At 53.3% G+C, this 16,883-nt stretch overlaps 1 protein-coding gene across 3 annotated transcripts in view; it reads right to left on the bottom strand.

Moving 5' to 3' along the window:
- Syt17 (synaptotagmin 17) overlaps positions 1–15,699 on the bottom strand; it is a 63,280-nt gene extending 47,581 nt beyond the window's left edge. Inside the window, exons 1-5 of one of the 3 annotated variants that reach the window (XM_055627664.1) lie at positions 15,609–15,699; positions 10,873–10,890; positions 10,069–10,217; positions 4,364–4,512; positions 2,065–2,684 (exon numbers count right to left, since the gene is read on the bottom strand). In XM_055627664.1, the coding sequence (XP_055483639.1) occupies positions 2,065–2,684; positions 4,364–4,512; positions 10,069–10,217; positions 10,873–10,890; positions 15,609–15,623 (951 nt within the window). In that variant the 5' untranslated portion in view covers positions 15,624–15,699. Of the gene's footprint in view, positions 1–2,064; positions 2,685–4,363; positions 4,513–10,068; positions 10,218–10,872; positions 10,891–11,085; positions 11,113–15,608 lie in introns of those variants that run through there. The other 2 variants (XM_055627665.1, XM_055627666.1) reach the window with 2 other exon arrangements.
- Positions 15,700–16,883: the final 1,184 nt, after the last annotated feature.

Genomic DNA, 16,883 nt, shown 5'->3' with positions numbered 1-16,883 from the left:
CATCAAGACTGGCTGCTCCAGCAAGCCAGAGCTCCTTCTGCCCCCGCCCCACAAGCACTGGGATTAGAGATATGTGTCTCGAACTTAGGTTTTTAAATGGGTACAAAACGTTGGTCCTCATGCTTACACACAAGCACGTTACTAGCTGGGACGAATTCCAGCTGGGCCTGAAGGTGCATGCCTGTAATCCTAGCACTTGGGAGTCTGAAGCAGGAGGACCGTGAGGTCCAGGCTAGCCGGTGCTAGCCCAGCTGATGTAGGTCTCTTTGTAAGAAGGGCTAAGAGCCAAGCAAGGGTGGGGGAGGTGAGGACAGGGAGGGGAGGAAAGAAAGGAACTGAGGAGAGAATGGAGGGAGGGAGGTGTGGAGGGAGGGAGGGGTAAGGAGAGCAGGGAGGGAGGCAGCCACAGCACCGTTCCAGGAGGACCACACTGAAAGGAAGGGCAACACTGATGAGGCCCTGCAGGCTGAGGTGTGTGGGTGTCAAATAGCTTTTCTGAGTCTCCAGGTTTGGGGGGAAGAGCAGAGGCTTGAGTTTGGCAAGATAGAACTCTTCCCCCAGCCCCCAACTGTAAACCTGTGAATGGCTGCTGGTAAGGTAACTCTCTGAACACCTACTGGAGTCAACTGTTTCAGGAAGCGCCTGAGGGAAGACCCACCCAGAGGAAGTGTCTATAGGATCACAGCTGGGTTCAATCCCCAGCCTCCTTGAAGGCCACTCTGGGTCACTGAATGCTCCACCAAGGTTGAACAGCTCTGAGATGCCCCCGGCACATATGACAATGTGTTTGTACCACATTGGGCTGGGCCACCCTCACAGCGCAGTGTGTAAACTGTGCCTCTCCCGGCTCTGCCTTCTCCATCCCCGAACTATGCAGAGAGTGCACACAGGGATACTCAGCAGCCCCCTGGAGCCAGGGCTCAGCCTGTGGCCTTACGGTGGCCTCCCCAGCAGTGGTCTGCAGGCTGGACATGGGGAAGGAAGCCGATCAGCACATTTTGCCTGAAACACATCATCAGCTCCACTTTCTCCATTTTTATTTTTTCTTCTAAACCACTTTCTGAAAGTCAAAATGACTGACGGCTTTACAGCCTGGACAGTCCCTCTCCTGACTAGACAGTTTGGCAGCAGTGGCGAGAGCGTTCCTAGGGTCTCGGTGCTGCGAACTCGCAGATATGGGAAGATTTCACAGGACTGGGAGGAGATGCTTCCTAAGCGTTAGGACCTGAGTTTGGACCGTGGAACCCACCTGAAACCCCAGGCATGGCTGTGCACACCTGTGACTCCTGTGCTGTAGGGAATGAGACAGGAGGATCTTTGGGGCTTGCTGGCTGCCGGGTTCAGTGAGAGCCCCTGACTCAAAGAGATAAGGCAGAGAGGGACAGAGCAGGACACACGACTTCCTCCTCCAGCCTCCACACAGATGCATATTCACACACCTTAGACACGACACACACGTGTACCGCCACACATATACCAAAGAGTAAAAAGATTTCATAGGACTACTCTCTCTCTCTCTCCCACACATCCACATGTATGCCCATGCACACACACTCACGCACACACACGCACACACATATGGAGGGAGGCATGTGTAAAATCCACCGGAATCTGAACTTGGTCTACTCTAGTTCACAGCGTTTTGTGGCATAGCTTATTCTCTGAGCTTGAGACACTGCTCTGGGGACAAGGGAGAAGGGGACAATCAGAGCGTTGTGCCGTTTTTGAAACTTCGTAAGCGCATAAAACTGTTTCACAATAAAAACAACTCAAATACAAAATATTTCTTCCCTTTGGCTTTTTTTTTTTTTTTTTGTGACACAAGATCACATGTAGCCCAGGCTATCCTCAAGTTCATTACCTAGCCAAGGGTGACCCTGAGCTTCCGAACCTCATCGCACCTCCCCAGTGCTGGGATTACAGGAACGTGTTACCACACCCAGCTTCAAAGGAAAAACTGAAAAAGTGAAAGAAGTTAAAATATCAATTAAAAAAAAAACCACACACACACAAAAAACAGGAAAAAGAATTCCTAGGGGCGACGCGGCAAAACTCGAGGCTTACCTGCGAACTGGGGATCAGAGCCTTCCACCAGTGGCCGCCCTTCACCAAGTCCACCTCGCACAAGGGCACGGCCACCTTGCCGATCACGCAGTGGCGGGAGAATTTGTCAAAGTCCACCACCGTGAGCAGCAGGGTCCGCCTCTGCGCCTCCAGAAAGGGGATCTCGAAGGTATAGCGTTCCTCGAACACGGGCCTCTGGGTCTTGCGTTTGACTCCCGTCTGCTTGGAGTTCTTCTGGTCGGGCAGCAGGCAGATCTTGACGTAGGGGTTGGAGTGGGCCATGTCCTGGCGGGAGCCGTCGTGGGAGATGGGGGGTGGCAGGTCCCGGGCCTCGATCACCCTCACGGCGAGGTGGTTGTGCAGCAGGTCATACTGGGTGCTGAAGTGCAGCATACCCAGCTGGTACTTGGCCATGAGCTCCTCGTCGGTCAGGCAGTCCACGTCATCCAGGTTGGAGTCCGGGGAGTAGAGTCGGGGCTCAAACTTCCTGAAGTAGTCGTCGGGGGTGTAGGGCCGGCGCAGCACGGATGGCTGGATGGGCTCCTTCTTGGCGCTGAGGAGGCCGAACTCGATGGGTTTGATGTCAATGAGCGGGGAGCTGGGGCGCCGGGAATCCAGACCTAAACAGTCACCGAGAACAACGGTCACCACCACTGGCCACCTGCTGTCATCTGCAAAGGTCCCCAGACGCCCGAGGGGGCTTCTCTGCCTCAGTGGACTCTTCTGGGAACACTGGAAATTCAGGTGTTCCACGAGCTCTGGAATCCGTTTCAGGACCTCTGACATACCTAAACCCTCAGATGCTCAAAGCCCGAACATGAAACAGCACGGTGGCTGGCAAGATGGTTCAGCAGGTGAAGACGCTTGCCAACAAGCCTGGGGACCTGAGTTCAATCCACACGGTGGAAAGAAGAGAGAACTGGCTCCCAAAAGTTATCCTCAGACCTCCACACGTGCACCATGGGGTATACATTCACACACACACACACACACACACACACACACACACACACGATAAATGCCAAAGAACAATATATAACCAATGCATGTATCCATATATGTTCATACATATCCAGTCTGAAGCCCACAAGCAACAGGCAGCCCAGGCTAGCTACGAATGCAGCTCAGTATACTTGAAGATGACGTTGTCTCCCAGTGCTGAAAGGCCTTACCACGCTAAGTGCAACACAAATGTCGCGAAACAACACTTCCCATGTTCTTTTATTTTCCCTGAAGTATGGTGAATTCAGTCCAGGGCTTCGTGTATCTAGACCAGGCTCTACCACTGAGCTGCAGGTCTAGGCCTCTCTTCATTTTTTTTTACAAATTAGCCTTGAATTCATAATCCCCCTGCCTCAGCCTCTTGAATAGCTAGGATCATAGGCCTGCACCACCAGGCTTGGCTATTACACCATATTGTTAGGTAATAAAGACATGAACAGAAAGTTTGTGTTAAGTATGAACACACACACACACACACACACACACACACACACGATCTTTTTTCCCCCTTGGTTCTTTGAGACAGGGTCTTGCTAACTAGCCCTCAATTGGTCTGAAATTCATTACAAAGCTTGGGCTGGCCTTGAATTTACAATTCTACCTCAGCCTCCAAGTGCTGGGATTGGTTGGACCGGAGGGTGCAGAACGCGTGCATACAGAAAGATAACTGCATCCTGACTTACCGTGAGAAGTGGTGGCCGCAGGAGCATTGCCATTGCAAGTCACCAGAGCTGCCTGGGGCCAGGGAGCACTCTAAATGGATGCTATGCCCTGAGCCGTCTGCTTTTTCACAACCCCTTCGACTGTTAGATGAGACATTAGCCCGCCTTAGTGATGAAGGAATAGACTGTGCCTGGCCTCCAGAGCCCCACGCTTGCAAGCTCAAGAACCAGAAGGGAGGCTTTGCCCTCCCAACTGAGGGGCAACGTGGCTCCACCTTAGCTGGGTGAACCCTGGGGCCAGCATGCCTGGGTGAAAGCCCAGTTGGGCTACTAACAGATGGAAAACATGAGGTCTACAAATGCAATAGCCTCCTTGGTCTCCCTGTTTCAAGCCCTTGCATATGTTTTCCTGAGTCAACCACCCGAGTGTAAACATTACCATTGTTGTTTTGAAACAGGGTCTCATTCTGTGGCTCAGGCTGGCCTGGAACTCACACGCTACCAGGCTGTCCTGGATTCCCTTGCTTCAGACTCCCAAGTGTGGGCATTCCTGGCATGAGCCTCCATGGTCAGCTAGCTTTTTCCCCTGTTCTAAGAGAATGCCCCATCCGCCCCAACTGTCCCCAGGCACTTACTGGAGATTCTCCGAGTCAGGCTGTACGTGGACTTGGATGTGTCTGAGGATGAGCGTCTCCCATCAGGGGAGTTGGTCCTTGGGGTCAAAGGAACATCACTGGCTGTATGGACAGAGTCCCCATCCTTGTCGTTGCTCCGGCTGGCCAGTCTGGAAGAGGAGAGGGGGTTTCAGCGACTGCTGAGGCAACCCTCATCAAAGTCCCTTGAGGGCCTCCACCTGCTCTCTGCTTTCTCCCACAGTCTAGTGACTCCCTGTACCTTTCCCAAACCACGGGCAAGCATCCAGTGGCTGAGCACAGGGACTCCCAGCTTGGGGCCTGCGTGGTGATAATGTAGCCTCTGGCCCATACAACATTGCTTGGAACGATGGAGCTAGAGTCGTGTTTTTTGCACAAACCAAAATAAGTCAAAGGTATCATCCCTTGGTTTAGAATGGCTCCAGAGTTGCACTGTTCCCACATGGGGGTGACATTGGGTGGACTGACACTGGAGACCTGTCAATCTAGTAGATCTTGGGCACATATGTCCTTCTGTCCCAATAGTCTCCAGGGCTCTGATTTAACATCCTTTAAAAATACACCATTGCAATGTCACTCAAGGGCAGAGGGGCCAAAGGATGGCTACAAAATGGACCCATGAATCAATGGCTTGAGAAGAGAAGTTGGAAGTGGAGAAGCAGTTACAGATTAGCAGTAGCAATGACTCAACACGATGCTAATGAAGACAGGAGATGCTAGGGAACTGGGGGAGGCCTGGGCAAGACTCAGAGAAACAGATGGTGAAGGAGATGAGAGATGATAAGTGATAGATGATGGACAGGAAGGTAGATGGATGGACAGACAGACAGATGCTTTCGGTTGGAACTCTAGCTAAGTAACCCTGGGTGATTCCTTTCCCCCTCACTGTTCCTCCTTTTCTCCATCTATAAAATGGGAAGACCACCATGCCACCTTCTCTGGCTGCTGACCTCTCAGAATGAGTTAACAAGCATCGAACACTACATAGTTGGGTACATTAGAACAAGGGGTGGCTTTAAGAGACCCTCAGGCTGGACCTGGTGTGTTCCTGCCATCCCAGCACCTAGGAGGCTGAGGCAGAAGAATTGTGGGCTTGAGATCAGCCTACAAAGAAAGACCTGTCTCAAACAGGTAAGGAAAATGAAGTCTCCCCAGTATGTAAGCTGGGTGGGGGTGCTGGGGCTGGGAGAGACAGAGAGGGGAGCCTTCAAAGATGTGGGTGTTTTCGGTAGTGTGCATGGCGCACCCTGAGCCCTAATGGCTGATTAAGGCTGCCCCAACCACACCTTGTCAACTTGACATTTAAGTCTACAAGGAAACAAACATGTCTTGAAACAAAACAAACAAACAAAAAAACTTGCAAGCTTTGAATTCTAGAGAGTCTTCAGAGACACCCAACAGGTGAGCTGGGGCTGAATATAAGGACTCCCAGAGAGATGAAAGGTGACAGCCAGACAAGACAGGCTGGAGAGGGGGACTGGACAGCTGCTGGCTGTGTGTGGGCAGGAGATGAGATGTCTGGGGCAGGAACATGGGGACAGGGGACAGGCTCAAACTGGAGCAACTTTCCCTTAGAGCAGAGCAGCAGCCCTGGACCCCTACCCACCTGTGGCCCTGCTTCCCAAATGCCAAGCTTCACCATGATGGCCACCTCCTCCTACGAGACCACACACCTTCAGTGTCCTTTAGCTTAAATGGCATCGCCCTTTGGAACCACTCAGACACAAGCACCTGTGAGGCCAGGGGCCGCCTCGCCTCTGTGCTCCCCCAGACACCCTGTCTGTTCCCTCCGCCTAAAGTTCTCTCCCAGGCTCTTTCCTTGCCCAGTTTTTGTTGTTGTTTGCTTTTTAACCAGTAGAGTTTCTGCTTCAGGGGCCCGTCCTCCAAAGACTGCAGTCCCACCCTTGTGACCTTTTTCCATCCCTCCCCGTACAGCTCTCTTCTCTTCAGTGCTGCACGCTCATCCTCAGGGACAGCTCCCTGGCTTATCTTCCACATCCCAGAATGAGCTGGGGTCAGCAACACTGAAGCATCCTGTCACTCCTGAACAATGAGATCTGCACTCACTGATCAAAGCTGACAGACAGCAGTCAGTGGCACCTACGGTGCCCACCTCACGTCTTAGGCCATTCTCCAGGTAATCCTGCAGCCAGCTGTTACGAACCCCCTCCCTTGCAGATGGGAAATGCAAGCTTGTGACGGGAGCTGATTGGCCTGTTGATGAACCATAGCGTCCCAGGAAAATCTCAGCTATGCTCCATTCCAGACTCAGGCTCCTTGCCACAGCTGGGTATCCCCACCCCCCACCCCATGCAACTCACGAGAGCCATGCATACAGTAGGCACTCCATTTAGGCTTGTTCGACATGCAAACAACTCGGCTTTCATTCATTCTCCCATAAGGATCCTCCTGGAACTGCTTCCACAGAGCCAGGTAGACAGTGCAGTCACCAAGATCCTCCTCACCTGACCGTATGGCATTAACACACATGACAATGAGTGCAGCGTCCCCAGAGAGCTCACACAGAACACACAGAGGCCGGCTCGCCCCCCCCCCCCCACGTCACTGTGCGGAGACGGGCCCCAGATGTCATGGCAGGAACAGCATTGCCCAACCCGAGCACTTGACATTTCTCCTTCCTGTCTGTTTGATAAACATGCAACTGCCCACTTGGTAAACAAAGCTGGAGAAACTATAAGCTGCCTCCCCACGTCTTCCCCTCCCCCCCCATACAGAGTCCTGTTCTACTTTACGGTGTGTTGGAGGCCAAAAATCAGTGAGGTGCTACTCAGGGTCTGGGGGAGCCCGGTCCACCCTGGGAAGCAGGAAAGTCATGTACAGCTGTCCACACTGCAGACTGTCCCACTCCAGATGGTGCATCCCACAATGCCATTACATGAAGTATGACTCGGCACGGGGTGGGGGTGGGGAGCAACCTCACGCCCACACCTGTCTTATGTACCTGAGCCTATTCACAAAAGCCCGTCTAACCTCGGGAAGATGACAGTGACCCTCACGCAGCGTGCACTCAAAGAAGTAACCGCTGGGCGGGGAGGCTGGCTCAGTGGATAACGCCTGCCAGATGATGCGAAGGGCCCCAGTTCAGATCCTCGTGAAAGCCAGCGCCCCTGCCCTCAGATCAGAGGAGGAGACGGGGAATTCCCCGGAAGGTCACAGGCCAGCTAGCCGGGAGCATGCAGGTAGGAGGTAGAAAGTGAAGGCTTGGGGCTGCCCCATGACCTCCACACACTCTCACAAAAATGTACGCATGTGTACACGCCATGCACCAAAGATCAAGGAGGACGAGGGACAAGAAGTCCAAGGAAACTGAGCCTCACTTCCCTGGGATGACGGCTGGGTCACAGTGCTTTCAGTTTCTTCCTATAGGTTTGTCAACAGGCTTTCCGGATTGTATACACGGACACACTTCACACGTTTAGGCATGCATGTGTATATTTGGATGCTTTTTTTCCCCTTCTGTTTCGGCTCCAGTTTGAGAACCAAACCTTGAGCCTCACTCCTGCTGCCAGCGCTGAGCTCCATCCCTTGTCTTTCTGAGACAGAGCATTGCTGTGCGGCCCAGGCTGGCTTGGACGCATCATGATCCTCTGTTCTCCATCTTTAGGACTGGGAACGCAACTGTGACACTGTAGCTGGGCAACAGTTACTCCTTTGAGTGGCTAAGATGTGTGGCTTTTAGGATCCAAAAAGCCTGAGCCACTCTGCTACACAGGCCCTATGGGAAATGGGACCATCTCTCACATCGCAGCTCTGTGACCACCTACTGAGTTAGGCCACAACTTAGAGACAAACCGTGTTCTCAAGAGCAGTGCAGGGATTCTGTTGACACCCAACAATGACAAAAGGAATGCTTAGGGATCTCTTGCTCCTGGGATAAATGCATTCTGAAGGCAGCTCATTCATATTCATTTGGTTTTGAGATAGGGTCTCACTAGGTAGCTCAGGCTGGTCTTGAACTTACAATCCTCCTGCCTCCACCTCCCCAGTCCTGGACTTAAAGGCATGCATTACTATGGCTAGCCTTCTTCATTTACTCTTTATTACAGCCTTTAAAAACATGTTATTTTACTATTCTCATCCTCTAGTTAAGGAAATCAAAGCCAAATCAGGGTTTTTTAAAATTGCACTCACAAGACTTGGAAACATAGCTCAGTTGGTGGGATGTTTACCTGGCATGCATAGGCCCCTGTAAGGTGGCATGTGCCTGTCCTTCCAGCACTTAGGAGGTAGACGCAGACAGATCAGAAGTTCAAGGTCATTTTCAGCTATAAAGCAAGTTCAAGGCCAGCCTGGGCTACATGAGATTCTGTCTTAAAAAATAAAAATAAGCAAGGGATGGTGGTCCATGCCTTTAATCCCAGAACCCAGGAGGCAGAGGCAGGCAGATCTCTGTGAGTTCAATGTTAGCCTGGTCTATAAAGAGAGTTCCAGGCCAGCCAAGGCTACATAGTGATACTCTGTCTAAATAAGCAAACAAACAAATAAACAAATGTTCCTCTTTTAACCATCAACAAAGCCTCAAGCACTCTTAAGTACTTTTCTAAACACAAATTCATCAGACCTGTGTGGTAAATACAATTTTTTTCCAACCATCATATTTTACAGTTGGGAAACCAAGGCTCAAAAGAGTCAAGCAAACTTTCCTAGGGTCAAAGGGCTGGAAAGCTTTTTTAGACACTGAACTTCAACTCACATAGGCTGACATGAAGCCACTGTGTTCTGGAGATGTCTCGAACTTACTTCTAAGAAGAGCACACATGGCATGACCTCCAACCCAGAGGAAAGATGGGGCTCCGGGGGCTTTCGGGATCTCAGCTCAACACTCAGCTGAGGCAGTTCCAAGCGCTACCCTTGCGTTCCATTTGCACCCAGCACCATCTCCTCTCTGGGCCTCCCTACCAGAGTCCCCAGCAGCTGCTGTTGATTATTTCTAGGTCTTTCCCAACCCTGGTCTCCTGGCTCCTCCCTAGTCCCTGACCACATCCCTCTCCCTGCCACAGAGAGGTGGATCAGACATGTGGCTGAGCTTCAGAATTACATTCCCAAAATATCTGAGCGACTGGCAGATGGAGACGTTGTATTCGGGTGCAGGAGGGGAACATATTAGAAATAACATGACAGAAAAAAAAAAAAAAGCCAGAGTGAGCACCACCAGCATCGGAGGCAGATTGGGCTCAGGCATCCATCCCTGTGGTCCCAGGTGTACGGGCCTTGTTCAGGCCAGCCAGAAGGCAGCACCAGAAAGGCGCTAGCAGCTAAGAGTCCCTGAGCATGTACTTGGTGCAGGCCCGGGGCTGAGTACTAGGGCAGTTTGCCATGCTTCCTGGGAAGGGGACACTCAGACCCTGGTCCTCCTTTGAGGGCTGTTGCTTTCAAAAAGTTCTTCAAAAAAAAAAACCCAGGTCTTTTTTTTCTGCTTGGATACCAAGGCTACTTACAGTGTCCCCAAGATTAGCACTGCCTGGCTGGCATCTCAGAAGCTCTGTGTGAGGATGGCTAAGCAGAGCCCTGCCACCAGCTGGTGCCACCAGCTGGCCCACAAAATGAGGGGGCACAGAGAAGCCCTTCTCGGCTATGTCCATGGAAACTCAGCCTATTCCCTCCATCCCTGCCCGCCCTCCAGCGGAGAGGCTGCTGGGAGGTAAATTTCCAAGCTGGTTACTCACAGCCACGGAGGAGTCTGGGCAGGGAAAGGTCCCAAGATCTCCACTTCATCCTCACTGGACTGGCAGCAGCTGGACTCGTAGCACCTTCGACAGCAGTGTTGACAAGTCCAACCACACAGCAGCACATCAGAGATTCTGGAAAGAAAGCCCTGGGGCCATTGGGGATGGTGGGGGGGGGGAGAGAGAACACCCCAAGTTACAAGCAGCCGGGGGATTCTCCCACCTATGATAAATAAGCACCCCAGAGCAGAGTTGCTTATAGGAGAAAAAAAACAAACACATTTTCCCCCCTCTCCTATTTATTCACTGTGGGCACGAGACGGCAAACAGAAGAGGCTGCAGCCCTTCCAGCAAGCAAAACACTTGCAGGTGTTTGCCTTTGTGGTTTATGTGTGTGCCTTTCTTGACAGGTGGGTGTTTATTACAACATGCAGAGGGCCAGACAATATGTTCTTAAACACACAATGCACAGGGTTCTCTCCTGGCAAAAGGAAAAGATACTTGGTGGGGGTGGGTGGGTGGGGGGAAATAGCCCCAGGGACATGCAACTAAACTGGGGGTGTCCGGCTGAGTTGGGACACACACACACACACACACACACACACACACACACACACACACTGTCTGTCCAGTGATGTCCCTTTTGCCAGGGTCTCCCTTTTGGTAGAAAGGGCTAGAAACTGTACCCTTGTCAATATCCTGTGACTCAGTATTCCATCATGCCCCAGCCCCACGCCAGACTCCGCACGGAAAGGCAAGCATTCGATTAGAATCCAGACCAAACAGATGATTGAATTAACCCACCTCGTTCAGTGGTTCCAACTGCCCTTTTAGAGAGCCACGGTGAAGCCAGGGTGAAGGGTAGAGAGGAAGGGAGGGAGAGGGAGAGAGAGAGAGAGAGAGAGAGAGAGAGAGAGAGAGAGGACCAGTTTAGCAATATTCCAGCAACTTAAAGAACAGCAAGACAAAAAAAAGAAAAAAACAACAGAAAGAAGCACCCTTCGTCTTCACACTCACCATTCTGGGGAGGGAGCAGAGTTTACTACCAAGGTATGTCTATGTTTGCAGGGCTGCTGGGAGCCTCTTGGTTAACTAACAGCGAATAAACGGGAAGTGTGAGCTTTTCCATTTGGTGTGCACCGTGTGCTGTTATGAATCAGAGCGGGTAGACGGAGCGTCATGCTGCTCAACACACAGCCCCACTTCAGGGGACTTGCAAACCTTCCCAGACTGAAATAGCCAGAAGCCAACCCGAGAGGGCCTGAGTAGCTAAACTGACAGGCTGACTCCCCCGCCCCTGTCAGGGCCCTACCTTCCAATCCTGCTCCAATCCTGCTGGTGGAGAGCATCCTTTGACCACCCACAAATGGGGGAGGGGCTGGAAGGTAGCCAGGAGCCCGCCCTCCCTCCCTGGTGTGGTTCCCTGCCTACCCCATCTTCTTCTCATAGGTCCCCAAGCCCCAGACTCCCTCTTCTTCCAGGAGAGGCTCCTCTGTGAAGCCAGGATTTCTTCTCTTTTTCCTTTAATTATCACATTTCTTTTCTGCATGTGTGCATGTGTGTGCGTGCATGTGTGTGTGTGTGTGTGTGTGTGTCTTTGTGTGGTCACACACATCCAGGGCACCATGTGAAGGTCAGAGGGCACGTCTACTTCCTCCACCCAGTTCCAAGGATCAAATTCAGGTCATCAGACTTTGTGGCAAGCAACTCTGCCAGCTGAGCCATCTTCCCAGCCCCAGGATTTTGTGATTCAAAACTAAACCTACTACATAATCATAGCGCACCAGGCAGGTGTCAAATGCAGCTGACCAGCCAGGGCAGATTGTAGAGCTGACCAGGCAGGGAGGTGCCACCCAAACCAGGGCTCTGGGGTGCACAGGGAGCCAGGAGGGAGGACTCAGCCTGGGTTTGTTCCCAGATGTTAACATCTTCTCTGACTCTCCCTCACTCTCACCCTTCCTTGTAAACAAAGCAAGGGGAGCCCTCTAATTGCTGGAGATAGCCCAACCCAGCTCAGATTTAACACTGTAGCATTCCCCGTGTGTTTATTTTTCCAGCTGCCTTCTGCTTTCGTCATGTGATCTTGGCTCCCTTTGCCCATGGGTGACAGTTTCCGGCACAGGCCTCATACACGCTTGGTTGCCTGCTGGCTGTTCCCACACAGGGTAGAGCTCTGTGGTCCAAGCTAGCCTGGAACGCTTCATCCACCTGCTTCACCCTCCCAAGTCCTGGGATTATAGGCGTGTACTATTGTCCCCAACTTGGCCTTAATCTTTTTGTAAGTTAAAATAAAACAAAGACAGTTAATTGTGCACATGAACATACACACTCACACGTATGTGTGGAGGCCAGAGGTCAGTGTCAGGTGTCTTCCTCAGTTGCTCTCCACGTTATTGTTATTTTGACATAGGGTCTTAATCAGGCATCTGGAGCTCATCAGGGCTGGCCGGCCTATGAGCCACAGGGATCCTCCTGCCCGTTTCCCCAGCACTAGGGTAACATACCACCACACTCAGCTTTTACATGGGTGCCGGAGTTCTGAACTCCAGCCAAAAGAGTCCAACTCCAGGAAGCAAAATAGATTAATAATAACACAAATGGGAGGGCGAGCCTGGGAGGCGAGGAGAGATGGGGCTTCAACCAGCATGTAAAGTGAATAAAAATAAAATAAGTAATATCACAGGTGGAGGTTCTATGAACTTCTAAAACTCAAGCTCCTTGAAGTGTCACGGTTTGTTTCGTGGGAAAGCACTTAAAGGCACTGATCACATAGCCCTTCAAAACCCAAGCTCAGCCAGGCACAGAGCAAGGCATGTCACAGAGCATATGACCTAGTCAGTTGGGAGGGAGGTGGGCTCTGAGCCTGGTCGCTCCTTTTGACGAGACAGGACCTTCGATAAGAAAATGTTGTGTGGCTCCCAACCTCAAAATAAACATGCCTTCCTGTGGCTTCTGAGACAACATCTTGCAATTGATTACTCCTGGGCACCAAGAGCTGCCCTGGCAGGTTCAAACCATAAAAGCTGCCTTTGTGGGGCTTGCCTGAGAAAGGGCTTGAAGATGTTCACTATAAACTGAGCATAGCTGAGTGAGCGCCCATCGCCCCGGCTCCAGGAGTCTGAGGCAGGGAGGCTGTAAATTCGAGGCAGCCAGGACTACACAGCAAGACCTTGTCTCAAAACCAAACCAAACCAAACCAACACTCCCCCCCCCACACACACACACAAGTGAGGGCATGTATGATGGCTCGGTGGGTAAAGGTCCTTGCTACCAAACTCAGTGACCTGAGTTAAATCCCCAGGACTATGGGTGGAAGTGGAAAACAAACTCTCAACGGTGTTCTCTGTCACACATGTCCTGGCATGTGGGGTCCTGCCCAATCTTCCAGGTTCTCCCCAACCACCACAAAGTGAAACGTTTGATGCGAAGTAATGCTTTCCAACCACTGATGGCATTCTAGCCATTTCCGGATTTCTTCTCAGGAGACGGGTGGTCACAAGAGATTCATTTGATCTTTTATACAGCCATGGTGAACAAAGAACCATAAGCTCCCCCAAGGATGCATAGCTTTCTCCAGTACAAGATGGTGGCCCAGGAGCAACCCAAGGCAGGGAGGGACAAAGGGGACAGTAAAAAAGCCCCGAGGCCTGGGCCTCATCCTGACTTATCCCCTCCTCTGGGCTTGCTCTCCTGCTACCAGTGGAGAACTGATTCAAGCCAGGAACTGTGAAGAGAAAATCCCAGGCATCCCACACAGAGGCCAGCCGACTCCAGGTCACTCAAGCCTTGGCTTGGAGCGCATCCTTCCAGGAGAGAAGGACTTCCCGACTCTCAGTCTCTGAAACCCACTGACCAAAAGAAATAAAGCTTTGCCGGCACATAGCCACGCCCACTCTCTGATCTCCCTCTGTGCTTGCTTTACTACTGTTTTCCCAATTGAAAAGTTGTGACGGAAGAAAAAGAATATTACTCTCCGTGTTCCGTAGAAGTTCAAAGACTTCTTCTAAGAGAGAAGCCAGGACTGTCGAGATGCCTGACTTGACCATCTCCCTCCCAGCCTACCGTTTAGATCTCACCCTGACTGCTAAGTAGCTGTGTGACCTTGGCAAGTGACTTAACTTCTCCGTGCTGAAACATGGCTCAGGTAGCTGAGCGCAGTGACCTACCACTGTTACCCCAACCCTCAGAAGACAAAAGATGGAAGCCAGAGAACCACGGGCTAGCCTGGGCTACGTAGCAAGATCCTGCCTGCCTCAGAAAAAGTAAACGTATAATTCAAGGAAGAACCATGATAGCTTGTTTCACAGTTCTCTTCTCACTCTCTTGGGCAGGGACTATGACCTATGTCCTCAGTGCTGTCCTGTAATTGGTGTCACTGAACAACTACTGAATAAGTATCCCAACAACTTTCAGGACACAATAGATGTATAGTAAATGTGACCTTCATTGAACTTGAAATCAGGACCTAGGCAATCCATTTTTTAAAAAGCAAACCATTCCTGGGGATCAAAGCCAGAGAAGGAGAGGGTCAGGTTCCACCAGGGGACAGGCCATCTGAGGAGCTAGGACAAGGGAGCAGAAGGGTTCTGAGGAGATCTGCAGTCCCCACCCCCCCTCGCCCTCCCCCCAAGCTGAGATAGGGAGACAAAGGTGAGTCCCTGGACCTGGGAGCTACTCTGCTCCCCTCCCCTCCAGCTAGGAGCAGGCAGCTCCTCAGATCTGTTTGCCGGGGCGGGGGTAGGTGGGGTTGGTGGAGATCTAATCATGTGACCTTGGCGATGACCTGTCACCACTTCCCAATTTGTAAAGAAAAGGGTTTCTTGGCCAAGCAGCATAGTTCATCCCTACCTGTCCTCTCCAAATTGCGGGGGGGGGGCTAACTTGGAAATTCTCTCCATTCTGGGTGTCTTTGGGGGTGCTCTGTGGGAGGGATGAGGGTTCCTGCACTTTTCAGACCCCCCTCGGACTAAAGTAACCGTCCCCACCTCCCTCATCCGTGTGCCCTGGCCTCTGGATGTCCCCACCCCTCTGCACCCAGTGCCCGTGCGAACGATGTCCTTGTCCCTCCAGGTCTGAACAGCTGCCTCCAGCTGGCTCCACCGGCCAATTAGCCCGAGCCGTCACCACGGCAACGGGCGCTGGCGGGCCGGGTGGCTGGCGTGCCCCGGGCCGCCCTCCCGCTGCCCCTCCCCTAGGGTGGGTGCCAGGGCCCCCGGGTGTGTGTGTGTGCAAAGTCACCCCATGGTCTCGCCTTCCAGGGAGGCGAGAGCAAGGGTGCAGGTCCCACACAGGGCCCTCCATACTGGGATCTGTCCTGCCCTGGCTCCAGGACACGCACAGGTGCCTGCTCTGGGACACCCGTTGTTTTGTTGGTGGTGGTGGTGGCGGTGGTGGTGGTGATGGTGTGTGTGTGTGTGTGTGTGTGTTTCTCCAGTAAGTTTGTGGGAGCTGGGTGGTGCGCACTCCCGCGTTGCGCGCTCCTGGTGGAGGGGGCGCGGTCCCCTCTATCCCCTGGCCGTCGCCCCCAGCCACGGTCCTACCTGGATGTACGCCATCTTCGCCCGCGCTCACTCACTCCGGCCCGGGCATGGCGTCGCCACAGCCCCTTTGCCCTCGCCGGCCCGGCGAGGTGGCACGGCCAGCCGGCAAGACACCAGTGGGCTGCCGGGTGGCCCCAGACGTGACTGGCGTGGCTGATGAGCGGCGCCCGCCCCTCCGCCGGCCGCCCCGTCCTTGCCCAGCCCTGCGGGGCCGCCTCCCTGGAACGCGGAACCGGGATGCCCGGAGGTCCCTGGCTGCGGCCTCTGGTGGGCCGGCACCCCCGACCCCCACCTAGGAGTGCTCCCGGGTTACAATAAAGCTGGGGCGCCTGGCCAGGGAGCCCCGGGCGAGCAGCGGGGACTGCGGCGACCCCGGCGCAGGCGGGGCCGGCGACGCCGGGGCCCTAGCGCGGGAGGCGGGGGAGGGGGATGGGGACCGCAAAGGGGTGGGCGGGGGCGGTGCCCGGGTCACTGCTGCAGGCAGGCACCGGAGCGGCACCTCTCCACTGCCTGATCGACAGCAGGGCTTCCGGGAGTCTGCCAGGCGGAGGTGACACCGCGCAGCCCGCTGTGGGGGTCTGGAGTTGGAGGGTCTCTCCCTGTCTCCCTCTTCCCAAGCGGGTTGGCGAAAGTTTTATACTAGCCGCACCCGACGCGCCTAGAACCGGGTTGTGGAGTGTGAAGAGGGTGAAGGGCGGGTGCCACCTATTTGAGCTGGACCTGGCAGCCCCCAGGCCAGTGCTGTGGCAGGAGGATGCTCACCCTCGCTCGGCTCTGAGTGGGCGCCTTCACCCTAACCTGCGCCGCTGGAGCCAACAGGACGCAACAGGTCTGGCGCAGGGCGGCCTCGCAGCGCCACCTAGCGTCTGGCAGCGACCGGGGTGCGATTCTGCCCGAGGGCAACCGGGACCCCAGTGTCCAGGACCCGTTGTCTTCGCCTGCTGGCCCATGGGGCTGAACCCCGGCACTGGAAGATTGCTAGCCCACCTCCCAGCCCAGGGTCTCCATCGCAAGGCCACCGAACTCGGAGCAGCCCTCCAGCAAGGGACTTGAGGTGGAACGGGGACCTCCTCGGATCTCTGTTTTTCATGCCCGGCAGCTGGTGTCGCTGCTCACCAGCTCATCAAGCTAGTCATGTCAACCTCTTGGAGTCTGTCTCTCTTGTCCTTTCACCAATAAAAATGGGGTCAAATTTCTGCCCAGCCTAGCTAGCGAGTAAAGAAATATGCAAGCAATTAAGTATGTAATGTACACAAGGAAAAAAAAATTTGTAGC

Source organism: Psammomys obesus, unplaced genomic scaffold, assembly GCF_907164565.1.
Source record: "Psammomys obesus unplaced genomic scaffold, mPsaObe1.curated_primary_1811, whole genome shotgun sequence".
NCBI lineage: Eukaryota > Metazoa > Chordata > Mammalia > Rodentia > Muridae > Psammomys > Psammomys obesus.
Note: the sequence above shows the minus strand (reverse complement) of the source record. Positions and strands in the feature narration are given on the sequence as shown.